At 42.3% G+C, this 13472-nt stretch overlaps 2 protein-coding genes across 2 annotated transcripts in view; one reads left to right on the forward strand and one right to left on the reverse strand.

Moving 5' to 3' along the window:
- The first annotated feature begins 837 nt into the window (after window positions 1-837).
- On the forward strand, window positions 838-6822 carry NTAN1 (N-terminal asparagine amidase). The gene is made up of 9 exons (XM_008943257.1): window positions 838-936; window positions 1022-1087; window positions 1684-1792; window positions 2791-2864; window positions 4179-4232; window positions 5076-5129; window positions 5649-5746; window positions 6200-6313; window positions 6501-6822. Exons 3-9 carry the CDS (start codon window positions 1749-1751, stop codon window positions 6678-6680), a joined length of 618 nt encoding a protein of 205 aa, XP_008941505.1. The 5' UTR covers window positions 838-936; window positions 1022-1087; window positions 1684-1748; the 3' UTR covers window positions 6681-6822.
- Window positions 6823-8726: 1904 nt separating this feature from the next.
- Window positions 8727-13472, reverse strand: part of PDXDC1 (pyridoxal-dependent decarboxylase domain containing 1) — a gene marked incomplete at its 5' end in the record, with an annotated part of 12986 nt that continues 8240 nt past the window's right edge. Inside the window, 5 exons of the mRNA XM_008943258.1 lie at window positions 8727-8989; window positions 9789-9893; window positions 10367-10463; window positions 10557-10649; window positions 12704-12825. Coding sequence (XP_008941506.1) covers window positions 8727-8989; window positions 9789-9893; window positions 10367-10463; window positions 10557-10649; window positions 12704-12825 — 680 coding nt within the window. The remainder of the gene's footprint in view (window positions 8990-9788; window positions 9894-10366; window positions 10464-10556; window positions 10650-12703; window positions 12826-13472) is intronic.

Below are 13472 nucleotides of genomic sequence, written 5' to 3' on the forward strand. Positions count from 1 at the left end.
AACGCCGGCGGCCCCGCGGGCATCTGCGGTAAATGCCCCGAGACGGGTGTGCGTGAGCTGCCGGCCGGCGCTGGGTTCGTCCGCAGGCCCTTTCATGAGAAAGAATGGGAACTGGTGGTAAAAGTCAGGAGAGTAACTTTTAGGCGGGTATGGACCTCGCTTTCCGTGTACGCCTGCTGTCATCCCAGCGGCGGCTTGTGAGCCAGGGAGTGCTGAACGGAGCTCCTGGGGAAGATCTTCATCGTCAGAAAATGCTTCCTTAGAGAAATTTTGCTTTCTCTAACTGGTAAAACTGAAGCGGTTTTTGAGCCCCAGGATGGGAATTCACCACCTGCCCAGCAGGTCTGCAACAGAGCACTGCAGCAGTTACACTGCAGGGATCTGGGCTTTCCATGTGCTAAGCGAACTAATAAGTAGTGATATTTTGATAAGTACTATAAACATATAAATAAACATGCTGAGTTGTGTCGGTAAAAGACTGGAACTTTTATGGTTCAAAGGTTTTCTGTCCCGATTAGCTTCCAAGATCAGCTCTGGTGTTGTGTAATGTAATCTTTGCCAAGTCCAGTTGGGCTTTTTTTGTTCCTCCATTTTGTCATCTATAAAGCAGGGAAAAGGTATTTGTGTGTCTATGGAATGATGGGATTTAACAATTAACTAGATCAGTGTCAGGAACGTGAAAACTTCTCAAAATGCAAAATACTCCATAATAAAAACCGTGTATGTTTCTCTCTGACCTGGATCCTTTTGCTTTTCAGAGGCAATGTTTCTACCAAGTAATGGATACACCTGAGAATTTAGACACTGTAGTCTCTGTTATCATTTATCTTTAGGAGAAGGCAAAACTTCTGAGAAGTCAGCCTGCTCAAATTGTGGAACCCAAAGGTCTTCTATATGTCCAGCAGAGAGAGTTTGCAGTGACTACCCCTAAAGATGGTAAGAAGATAGATAAATGTTTTTTCTTCTACTGAAGCAGCGATTGTGAGTGGAGTTCTTACAGTGTTTATCTCCTTTAAAATAGGCTCTGTTTCCATTCTTGGATCGGAAGATGCAACCACCTGTCACATAGTTGTGCTCCGACACACAGGTATCTTTAAAGGAGGTTCAGAACAAAACCTGTACCGCAAAGCAATTACTGTTGGTTTACACTGCATTAATAAAATGAACTGCAATTATGTTTATATAAACTTGAATCTCAAGAAGGCCCATTATGTATTAAGTAAATTACTCGTTCAAAGAGTTGGTGTGTTTAGTATCAGAGGTTCCATGTTCTGGTTGCTCCATGAGCAGATCCTGACCTTGATCTGCTCCTGTCACAGGTGGGCAGTGGCCCTTGCAGACCTGGTCTGTGTTCAGCAGTTTGGGCCTGCAGGGTTTGGTAATAACAGTTAGAATTTGTGGCAAGGCCCTGGCTACATGCCTGGCTTGCTGGCATTAAAGACATTACCTGGCCCTCCTTAGGAGGTCACTGGTGCCTTTCACATGGTTTCTGGTGATGTTGCCATGGGGTGCACAGAGGTTATTGCCTCCTTCAGTCAGGCCAGATCTGCTGGAGGCCGCTGTCCCGCGAGGAGGTGAGGTGGTGGCAGAGGCGGCCCTTGCACCGCTCAGGTAGCATGAACTGTTGTGCATTTCAGCCGGGTGGTGTCGCAGCCTCCAGCAGTGTCATTCTGTCCCCCTCAGGCAGTGGCGCTACCTGCCTGACGCACTGTGACGGATCGGACACAGAAGCTGAGGTCTCGCTCATCATGAGCTCAGTAAAATCATTCTCCAGCACCACGGGGTATGGAAGGTCAGCTCTGCTCTTATTTCTCGTGTACTGCTCTTCGCAAAGGTTGCTGCAGTTTGTAAGGTTGGGATTTTTTACATGATTTTGTGGGGTTCAAACAAGGTAATTGTGCAGAAAAGATCTCTTGATCAGGAACCACATGTAAAGTGAAAATTATTTCCTTGACAATTTTGAGGGTATTTTTAGCAGTGGTTTAAAGCTTGGTTCTGTTCTGAGTAGTGTCTCTGTAAAATGCCATGGTGAAGTTCTGTGTTCACCGTTTCCCAGTTAACTTTTTTTTCAGATGTGTAAAATTTTCTAAAGAACTGGTTTTGGTTTTATGTTACATTTTTCCTTCCAGACTGTTAGGATTGGAGAATCTATCTGGGATTTTCCCAAGTCCCACATTTAATTAAAAAAAAAAAAAAAAAGAAAAGAAAAAGTGAAGTGGGACAGGAAACCAGGGGAAAAAAAAAGCTCTGAACCACAATTCAGCCAGCAAGGTTCTTCCTGTGTGTATAGGTTTTTGCATCTGTAGTTTAATAAGAACAAAAACTTGACTTAGAAGATAGTCTCTAAGATCTCATGATTCATAAAGACTTGTCTTTACATAGACACTTCTCAGAGAAGAACCCTGCTCTATGCTCCGGAATAGTTACAAGGAGGTCATGGGAGCAAAAATGTTCATGACTAATTAACCCTTTATTGGGAACTGAAAGGTTCATTTCAGTCCAAACCAAAGATGGTGACCACTGGAGATACCACTGGCTGAGACAGGATTGCATGCATGTAACAGCTCTGAAAGATTTTAGTTTGTGCTATTTCCTGGGTGATCCCTGAAGTGTTTGGATTAGAATTATCATAACTTGCTATGTAATGCAAACCAGCTTGGTGCATGTGACTGTAACAAATGAGGCGCCTCTACTGATTGCTTTGCAGTTTGGGCTGGGGATTATTTTGTAAAGCTCTTCACTTTGGGATGTCTTTTTAATTGCTGTTTCCTGTTATTCCATCTCTGTTAGGCTGGAAGTGCACCTAGTTGGAGGTTTCAATGATGATAGGCAGTTATCACAAAAACTTACTAATCAGCTTCTTAGTAAGTTCACGTTTTTTCCACTCTCATGTCCAAAAAAAAAAAAAAAAATAGTTCTGACTGGATCTGGGTAAAATTTGTTTGTAATCTGAGCCCCCTGTCATTTAACGGACAGAAACCTGGATAAGTTCTGAAGCATGTTTTCTCTACCTGAGAACTTGCTGTGGAGAGGGGGGTTGGACTCCCGAGGCTCGTGTGTGGCCAGCGTGTGGGGTGGAGGGTCTGCACTTGTCATTTCTTCCCAGCATATATTCTAGTGTGTAGAACTGGGGTGGTTCAGCTGGGCTTGATTCCTGGCTCCACTGCCGATACGCTGCGTGACCTCGCTCAAGTGCTGTCACTGGCTAAACCTCTGTGTGGTGACTTCAGTAGCTATTATTCATTGCATAGCTTAATGTGATGAGGTAAAATTTAACTACTGTTTGGCATTGCCTGAGGAAAGATGTTACGTCTGTTTATGAAGTCTGTAGTCCAGAGAAGCGATTGCGGCGCTCTATGAACAGATTGGAACCGTAAAGTACCTGCTCACCTGCACGTGCTCAGCACTTCCTGAGGGTGGAGAGGTCTCAGCCCCACGGAACCGGGAGGGGGCTGGGATGGGGCAGACCTCAGGATTGGAGGGAGCTGGGCAAGGGGATAAACAAAAACTGAAATGGAACGGGTGAAGCTCCTGGGAAGCACCCTCAGGGCCATGGCACCACTGATAACATAACAGTGATTCCTGTTATCTGTGTTACATGTCATACTAGAGTTCAGAATAAAGAATTCTGTTTATTTTTTTCAACCTTCTGATGCATCGTGATGCATCAGGTTCCAATTTGAAACAGTAACACTATATGGCTATTCCAGCTCTAAAAATGATTTTTTTCTAGCGTGTGGGATGGTGAAAAACAGAATTGATTTAGAGCTAATGAGAGACTGGGTTTCCTTACTATATATGTAACATTTTAGGAAAATACATTTAAATATAAGTTGTTAAAGGGGTAGCGAACTGCAGCAGAGCTGCTGTGATGCCAGAGCTAAGCCAGTGTCAGTAAAAGGAGTAAGTGGCAAACCACTTTTTTAGCATGTTTTTGCTATTAGAGCTGGCTACTCTCTGTGAATTCCCGTTACGTTTAGTAGCTGCAGCTTTAAGTTTACAAAAGTTAGTTTGAAGCAAATCTGCACAACGCTTTTTGCTGTGTTGCCTCTCCTGGGACCAGTGCGTTGGGTGTCCGTGCCCTGCCGCTGCGCGAGCACTGGTCCTGCCCCTCGCCTAGACACGGCTCCTGCTGTGCCCCCGCCCCCTCACACCTTGCTCTCTCCTTGTTGCTCTAGGAGCATTCGATCTCCAGCCCGACGATGTCCATTTAGTGACCTTCTGTGTAACAGGTAAGAAAATGTTTCCTTGGTTTTCAAAGACTCTTCAGCCTCTAAAGTCAAAGTGCAGGGGCCTTTTTGTATGTGGCTTTTTTATCTGTCCTCCAAGAAGAGCACGAGTCCCTCATAATCATTTGTCATTTTTAGTTTTGTTGCTGGTAGTTTGTGTGGTGGTCAGACAATGCAGCAAGGATTGTCTCCTTACCACGTACTGAATGCAGTCTGTGATACCTATCTGATATGGCTGAGAGTACAGCATGTGTACTAGCTGATAGTAGAATCACCGTGATTATTACTGGGTTATGTCACCTTAGGTGGTGAGGCTCCATGTCCGTGGGTATCTCAAGAGGCAGCTGAGAAAGGCATGCACCTTAGACCTGCCAGGTTCTTGGACCTGCCTCCCTGCAGGGTCAAGTGAATTCATGAACTCATTTGGGTTAGTTCATAGGCTATGATGTCACACAAAGGAAGTAATTTCCTTTTCTTTGTATCACGCTCAGGTCTTATTTCCATCATCTTTCCCTTTCAGTGCTGTGTTGGTGACTTAAATCTTTGAAACCTGGCATCATGGTAGTTTTCCGTTGTGTTTCTTTTTTCCTGGATATTGCCTGTAGGGCAAGTGGAGCAACTGCTGTCTGGAGCTGGCCATACTGCTGGGAGGTGGAAAGTTCTGCTCCAGGCCCCATGCAGGTTGTTGGTACTGCCCTGTACCGCCTGTTCCATATTTCTCCTGGGCTTCCTTGGTTCTCTTCTGTCTTCATGCAATACCAGATCTGTTCTCTGATAACATACAACTGAATGAATGCTGCTCAGAAAAAAATCCAAAGCCCTACAAGTTTGACTTTTTTCTTACAGAATTAAATGACAGAGAAGAAAAGGATATTCACTTCCCAATCATTTATGGAATAGGTGAGTTAAATTACAATTGATTTCTAACTGGATTGCTTTTCAGATTCCAGTAGTAAATGGGCTGCTTTTAATGACTGGTAAAGCCTGTCCTAAAAGTTATGTGCTGCTGTTGGAAGCAGAGGTAGAAATATGATTTTTCTTGGGTAGGTGGACATGTGGCACTGGCTGTGTACAAATGCAAGCAGACTTTTTCATTTAACTCTACTTATGATTGTACAGAGCTACTGTACTAACCTCTGGGGGTAGAACTCAACCTTCTTTTCACGATGCATTCTGTGCTTTCTCTAATTAGTTTAAGCATCTCTGAAACTGTTCTTCTGCAATACAGAACTGCTGCCAAAGCAAAATAAGTAGAAATGTGCTATTGCAGGCTCAGGACTCTGTGGTGCTGAAAAATAGAAGAAGAGTATATGATGGGCTCTGAAGTTCTGCATGTAGTCGTGTTGGGGACATGGTCATTTTAAGCAAGTGTTCTGTAAGAATTAAATATTTCTGTATTTAAACTCTACTTCCTAGCAGCTGTGAATGTTAAAACAGCAGAGATCTTCCCTGCAACCTTCCCAGAAAAAGGGCCGGATGAGGATTTGCGTTCAGCCCATGTTTTAACAGGAGCAACAGTGAGTAAAAATAACAGGGAAATAAATAAATAGTATTTTTGCCAGAAAGGGAGACCAGTTAGAGGCAATGAAATGTCAAAAGTTTCAGGAAGAAAATACTTTGAGGGCAAAGGGTAATAGTGGAGATGAAACCACTTCCTGCCCAGTCACAAGTCCAGCTCTCTTCAGGTGCCACTAGGATTAGCCCTGCAGCTTTCAGCAGGATGACTCAGGAGAAGAGAGTCAGCTCAGGGGTGTACTACCAGCGGTATCTTTCAGTTCTGGGTTTGTTGTTACAATTTAACGTCTTGTTTGTCAGAATAATTCATTAACCTTAATGCAGTGGGAACGGAGTGGGCCTGAGCTTCTGTCCAAGACAAAAGCTGCAGGTTAAGGCCTTCTGGCTTCTGTGAATTTGCCATCTCTTTCATCTGTGAACCTCGGCTAACTGTTAAGGCTCCCATGTTGTTACAGCTGACTAACATCTATGATGCTAAGACGGAACAGCTACATATCGGGCCCTATTTCTGGAGGCCTTTCCCACATGTCGACTTCTGGCTGGAACAAGATGATCAACAGATTTTACAGGTACTGGAACTTCCCCCCCCTCCCCTTCTCCCCCCCTTGTAGCTGAGTAGAGAGGGGTATGGTCTGTCAAAGCTTTTATAGGAGCACTGCTGGGGAGGGTGGTTAAATAATCTTATTAACAGGCAGAATAATTTAGAACTTTGTATTCTGAATGTCAAGCAGCTCTTGCTACTATCTTGTTTTTCAGAATCTTTCCACATCGCCCCTGGCTGAACCACCCCACTTTGTTTCCCACATTAGATCCACATTAACATTTTTAAAAGAGCATCCGTTTCCGTCTCGCTCCCTGTTTCCTGACAGGAAACCTCGCATCTACAAAAAAAATGAAGAAGGGCTGTGGGAACAGGTTTGTTCTAACAAGATCTAACCTGGAACCAAACACCATGGCTGCTTTAGGGAAGTCTAGTCTTGCAAGACAACTGGACTTTTTTATTGGTTGTAAAAAGCATACTGCTGGTGACAAATGCCATTGTTCCCGTGCTTTTCAAAATAAAATATTTTGACAGAAGTAACTTGCTTTTTCTGCATTACTTACGTAGGAATGACTGCTACTTTGAAGGAACAGTCTGGCTCTGTTTATGTTCTGATGCAGCAATTTGATTGTCTGTCAGCACTGCTCCCTCTCTACCTGTGCCAAAGGGAAGTCATTACACTGGTGTGTGCTTCAGGAAGTGATTTTCCACACGGTGCGAGAAAGTTGCACACAGAAACATAGGGAAGTATCCTTCAACAATAAGTTAACTTAAGCATGAGAATTTGAAGAATCTTTATTGAAACATTCAGAGAGTATCTAAAGAATGAAGCTCATTCCAACAAAACTCCTAGTTTAACACTTCCAAATATAAAAACATTAAAAATTAATCTTTGTGGTGATAACTTTATCCCCACCAAATTACTCTTATTAACATACTTCATTGCACCAAAGAAACCAATAAGGAAGACTAGTCAACTTAATTTTTTGCACTTTAGAAAAAATTGCACTCTGAATTACATAAGTTACCCCAACAGCAAAATTAACCTTGTCCATGGCGTCCCAGCCCCACAGGCTCTACAAGCTGAAAGTCAAATCAGGTGACAATTACGAAAAAAAAAAAAAAATAAATTTTTCCTGATTATCAAGTAAGTCCTGCTACCACTACAGACATTATAGTGTTAATTTATATCTTTTAGGGGGGAGGAAAAAAGGCATACCTAAACAAAGAAGAGATGAAACAAACTACAGTGCTTGCATCCAGTTTTCTAGGGACGGGATGGTTTCCCGCACGGTCCGACACCCTGGGGAACCAGCTTTTCCAACAGTGGCCAAGAGGCTCGGAAAATTTGTAGAAAAGTGATTAAGAATATTCAAGGGGGGGAAGACTCCTACACCTTAGCTTTTGATATATCCAGAGCTTTGCTTGTGCAGTAAGTAGTCCTAGACACTATGAAGTTGCACGGTAGTGTGAATAACTGATAGCATTTCTTTGCGCCTGTACAATTCCTGCCATAGGTAAGTTACTGTTATTCAAAAAATAAGTGTGGAAACCATCACAAATGTCTTGGTTTTTCAAGCTTTACTATAACTATCTTTAAAAATACACAAGAGAAGTAAGTCCAGTTACACTAGATGAATGTGTTCAATAGTATTTGGTTTATAAATGCCGTGCGAGGGAAGATAAGGGTGCGTTGGTGATTCTCTCCCGTGGCAGAGGCGAGAAGCCGTTCGGGCATGCAGAGGCACTATGCCTGTCTAAAACACCAAAATCTCATGGCCTGTGTCCCCGCCCTGCCAAGAGCCTCAGCTGAATGGGTCAGGTCATAGCAGCAGCAGGGAAACATGGCTGGTGGCTAAGTACGATTCAGTGACTCCTATGTACACAGGCATCCGTCCCTAACGCTCACCGCACCACAACTGTTTGGCAATGTTCTTTGTAAGGTAAAAAAAAGCAAAACACCTAGTGTGGCTTCAGTAGATGTTTTGCAGGAGAGGCTCAACGGAATTTTAAGTATTAAAAAGGTGAACAATTGGCAGTTTATTTTTTTTTGACATGTATTAACATAAAAGATACTTTTACAATTATTGGGTGTAACTGCATTGTTAATCTTGTGTTTGGTTGATCAGTTAGTAGGCAGCTATTACCATGCTTACTTTCCTACAGGAAGGATAACTGCCAATTCTTTTCACAAATGTTTATGAGCACTTCATAAATTTCACTAGTACTTTGGTGACACTGACATGTAGAGGACTGAAGAACCGTAACAAGCGTACGATAAGACAAATCTCTGTCCCACGGGGGGAATTTGTATTTGTGCAAAATCTCAGTTAATAAGTTACAGTAGTTATTACTGTACTAGTGTGTGGCACTGTTCACATTTTAAATGCATCATTAATACCCTGCCTCCCAGGGCATGTCTAAAATCCACAGTCTGGATTCTATCTTTGACTTTCTTGTTTCTCTACCTTTGTGCAGTCATGTGGTGACTTGTCATTCTGAATGTCCTCAGTGTCTGTCTTTGCTGCCTGTACCACCTCCTTCTGCTCCTCTGTTTTTTCTGTCCCTAGAGGTCCTTGCTCTTGGCCAGGGGACAGAGCTGGGGATCTCTGATCCGTCCTCTCCAGGTCATCACAGTGGCTGACTGAACTGGTCTCACTGAATGCATCAGAACTTCTCAGAGACCTTTTAAAAATTTTCTGACCTGTGAAGTGGTTGAAGAATCAGTCAACACAGCAAATACAAAATGTGGTATGCACAAGTTAAGTTTCAAAGACAGTATCTGATTTTACAACTGCAAAGAAATAAGATTTTATTTACTTGTACCCTAAATGTAGGCCTGTGTTCTTGCAGTTACCAACAAGCATGCAGGGCAACAGCACCCATTATTTTATCCTGTGTACACAGAGACTGTTAAAATTCACCTGAAACCCAAGCTGCCTCCATACACTGAAGTATTCTAGGGTAAAAACTTGCCTTGAAAGTCACAGGCTGGAAGCCAACCAACTCAAAAGGTGAGTTAAAACTATGGTTTTCCTGCCAGTCAAATCCACATTAATTACAAACACAACTACATAGGAAGTGCCACAAATTGAACAGATCTTCACTTTAGACTAACTTTGTCCACAAAAAATTAGGTAGCAATAGAAATGCAGTTCTTCAAATACATGACTTTAAATTTTTTATGCTTTTATTTCAAGTAAAGATTTTGATTTGTTTACCTGATAATTTTAAAAATCTCAATAGTCTCATAATATTCCAGAGGAAAATTCCCAACTTCATGGCTTGTCAGTTAATGGGATAACAACTCCCTGTAGTGCTAAGAAGAATTCTTGGGGAGAAAACAATTTCAGTGGTGTTCTGTGCCATGTAATTTAAGATTTTTGAGGAGGACTTAAGGCACTAGTTGCTTGTATTATGAAAAGTGGACAACCATGTGGGTCATCCTGTGACAGATGGCAGGATGTTTTAGCAAGTTTAAGAAATAAGACATAGAAACTTACCAGGAAGTCTTTGCTTTGCAAGGCTGGAAGTAGGAGTTGGTGGTGGAGTAGTGCCTGTTCCTTGGGCTTTTGATACATACGTAGATTCTGTGGATTCTAGAGAGCCTGCAGGTTATAAGGAAAAAAGCACCAAGTTGCATATAGCACAAAGTTAGTGCCCTTTGCAAGCACTGTCTAGGGGATACATGTGCACGGACATGGGGAAGCAAGGTTCCAAGACCTGAGCTACCCTGCTAGCTTATGTATTGATAAGTGCAGCAGAAAGGCCAAACTTCTGCAGCATGTGCAGCAAAAAGCCACAGAACTGATTCCTCCACTAATACGTGCCAATGTCTAATGCAGCTTTTTTAATGTGACTCACTGCACAAGAACAAAACGTAAGCTGTACTAGTGAGGTTAGAAGATTGTCTTACTGGGTGTTACAGAAGTAGTGAAGAGCACGTTCTTTTACATCCTGAGGGTGGATTTATGTCACTCACGATCAAATCAGCTACAAGAAAGTGTGTTGCAATTTCAGTATAAACTTTGAAACAGTTCTAAGAGCAGCATACCACAGTTGCAGATGCAGGGAGTCCTACCTGCTGTTAAATTGAATGTTCTTCCCTTTGGCGAGGCTTGGAACGGAGAGAACCAGTTCAGCACCGAGCCTACTACGGGTATTTGCCGCAGCAGTCCCTGCAAAGAGCACGAAGGCCGCGGGTGAGCACAGCACTGGCGCGGGGAAGGCCACTGCAGGCACGGAGAGCAGCGACCGTTACGGCACCTCACCTCTTCCAGGAGCCGTTCCTCATTGGCCTTCTGAAGCTGCAGCTGTGCTTCCTGTATCCCTTTTCTAACAACCTCAGTCATGTTTTCCAGCAGCTAATAAAACCCAAAAATTACATTGTTATATATATTATTTGGACTTGGAATTGCCTTTTTAGTTCAGGTTTTGAGGATGTAAACACGGTAGTCAGGTGTTTTTCTAATTTAAAACAGTATTTGATCTGACAATCACTATATCATTAGAAAATGCACCAGCTGACCTCAAGATTTTTAAAAGATACACCCAGAGGACAGAACGTCACTTTGAACAGGAATGGTACATACTTTTCTTTTACTTAGAAATCACTTTGTGACCCAAATTTTTCAAAGGTCTGCTTAGCGGTATTGATGAATTATGACTCTTCAGTCAGCTGAATCACACTGGGCAGAATTTTTAGGTTTAGAGAGCACATTTTGGTTTCTGGAAGTACCCAGGACTTGAACCAGCCTTACAGTAAGCCTAACCAGGAACATGTCAGGTACAACACTGCCAATCTGATCCCTGTGGCATCCTACATCAACATCAGTGATGTCTGAGACTGCAAGAGACAAGCAGCTTCCTCGGAGAGCTGTAGGGGCAATAAATGAACAAACCCAGGAGACCCACAAACAAAGCCACAGTTGTGTCTTGTGCAAGACGAAGGCCAATTTCCATAACTTAATATGGGGTTTGATATTCTACAAGGTCTAGGTGACAGGCGCTTCCTCAAAAATGTAAAAAATTTTAGTTACTGTCAGTTAATAAAGGCAAAAGATGGAGCTGCTCGTTTTCCCTGGGGGTGAGGCAGGCCAGGGACTGACCAGCACAGCAAGCTACGCACCCCAGGGTACTGAGTCCAGAAGGGAGTGCAACAGGACTGCATTTAGAGCACAGGGGAAAAGAAAAAACAAAACAAACTGTGTTTTCTGGCCCAATCAAGATGTTTGTCTTAAATTTTGGTTCTGCCTTTTAGCATCCTTATCTGTATGTCCTAAGGCTTGCTGATACTGGAATAGTTTTTTTTCTAAAAGCTTCCCTCCTGTATCAAGCATCACTCATCTAAATGATGCAAGTGTTATTTTCACAGATTGGTTCCACTTCTCAGTTTTGGATCAATCAGTATAAGATCCTTTCAGTATCACAGACTTACTGTGACTGGTCCCAAAGAACGCACCTTTCTGAGTCCTCCACTACTCTCTACTCCTCCCTAGAAGCATCACAATCATTGTGGCCCATATTCCAACATGTGGTTCCTGAAGTCTCAACCACAACAGTTAAAAAACAGACCATAGAATCACAGAATCATAGAATGATAATGGTTGGAAAATAACTCTAAGATCATCAAATCCAACCAACCATCTTTCATCTCACCCTCAATGGAGGGGAGGGAGTCAAGAGTGGGCAGAAAGTCTCCACAAAACAATGCTAGAAAAAATTTAATTGCCAAAACCAAACATATTCCCATGGGCAAAAACAGACACAGGATTTCTAAAGTTCCATTTATTTTTCAGGTGAGGAAATTAAAACACCCAACACGAGAGGAATGAAAGGACAGACACTCATTTCTGATGCAGGTCATTTAGGAATTCTACTTGAGAGAACATTTGTAGAACTCTAATCAAGTAAAGGCTTTTAAAAAAAAGAATTGCATTATCAGCTCTATTACCTCAACTGGTAATTTATCATTTCTGGTTTTAAGCAACCAATTTAAATACGTTTTAGGTCAGTCTTATCTTAAAGCTGGTATATAAACTATCTCAGTTCCACTACATCTAGCAGTGATTTGAACCACCAGCTCATGTTCAGCCCCCACCCTTTGGTAGTTTTGGGTTGGGTTTTTTGAGAGTTGAAATTTTAGTGATAAAATGAACCTATTTTGGTACTAGTAAAGTTTTTCATTAGCACTGCTGAACACAGGACAATGAACATAAATCAGGACATCCTGAGAATATCACAGACCTGTAACAGGAGTTCTCCTTATGTGGACACAGATTATTACTTCCACAGTAACTAACACGGTTGCAGACAAGTACAATTTTTACTTTCACAAAGAACAAAACCATGTCCTGAAGCCAATATGTAGGGGAAGAAAAAAAGGTACTGAAATGCTCTGTGATGAATTAATACATACTCTTGAATTTTCTTCAATTTCTCTGCCTGTTGCTGCAATAGTTTCTACTAACTCGGACACATCCAGATCCTCAGTTACCATACTGATATAAATGCAGTTCTTCTGCCCTCCAAATTCTGGACCTGTGAGCACAGGGAGAATCAAGTCTGTGTGATGAAATGCTCATGTTCGTGAATCCAGAAATCCCAATACACACACACACTTCAGTAATTAAGGGCAGTATCTGCAGAGGTATAAATTCTGCAGACTAAAAAAGCTCAGCCCTGTGGGTATCAAACAACAGAAAAAGACTAAACAAGACAAACAGTGGATATTTTATACAGCCAAGGAGCTGTATAATTAATATCAGTGTTGAATATGTTTCAAGCTTGTTACTTGCTGCCATTTACAGATTACTTGGTGCCATAACTCTAGGGCACTAAATCTTTGAAAGCTGACTAGATAAAGATCAGAACGCTGAGTAAGCAAATTCGCATTACTTGGCTATAATGTGGCCCTATGTAAATGTGAAAGTGCTGCTAGTTATCACGGAAGTCATCCAAAGCTGCTGCTTGCCACAAAAAGCAGTGAACTGGTCAGTGGGTTTTGAGTGAGATCTGTTTTTCACTAGATAGAGCACTGACTGAGAAGGCTCCAGTTACAAAGGAACACTTCAGCTTCTAGTCCTCCTGACAAGAAAACCCTTTTTGGTCTAGTTGCTTGAAGTCAGTTTTCAGGAGGATTTCTCAGAACAGTGCTCCCTGATCAACCTGCTGACCCAGCCGAAGAA

Source organism: Merops nubicus, unplaced genomic scaffold, assembly GCF_000691845.1.
Source record: "Merops nubicus isolate BGI_N331 unplaced genomic scaffold, ASM69184v1 scaffold45546, whole genome shotgun sequence".
Taxonomy (NCBI): domain Eukaryota; kingdom Metazoa; phylum Chordata; class Aves; order Coraciiformes; family Meropidae; genus Merops; species Merops nubicus.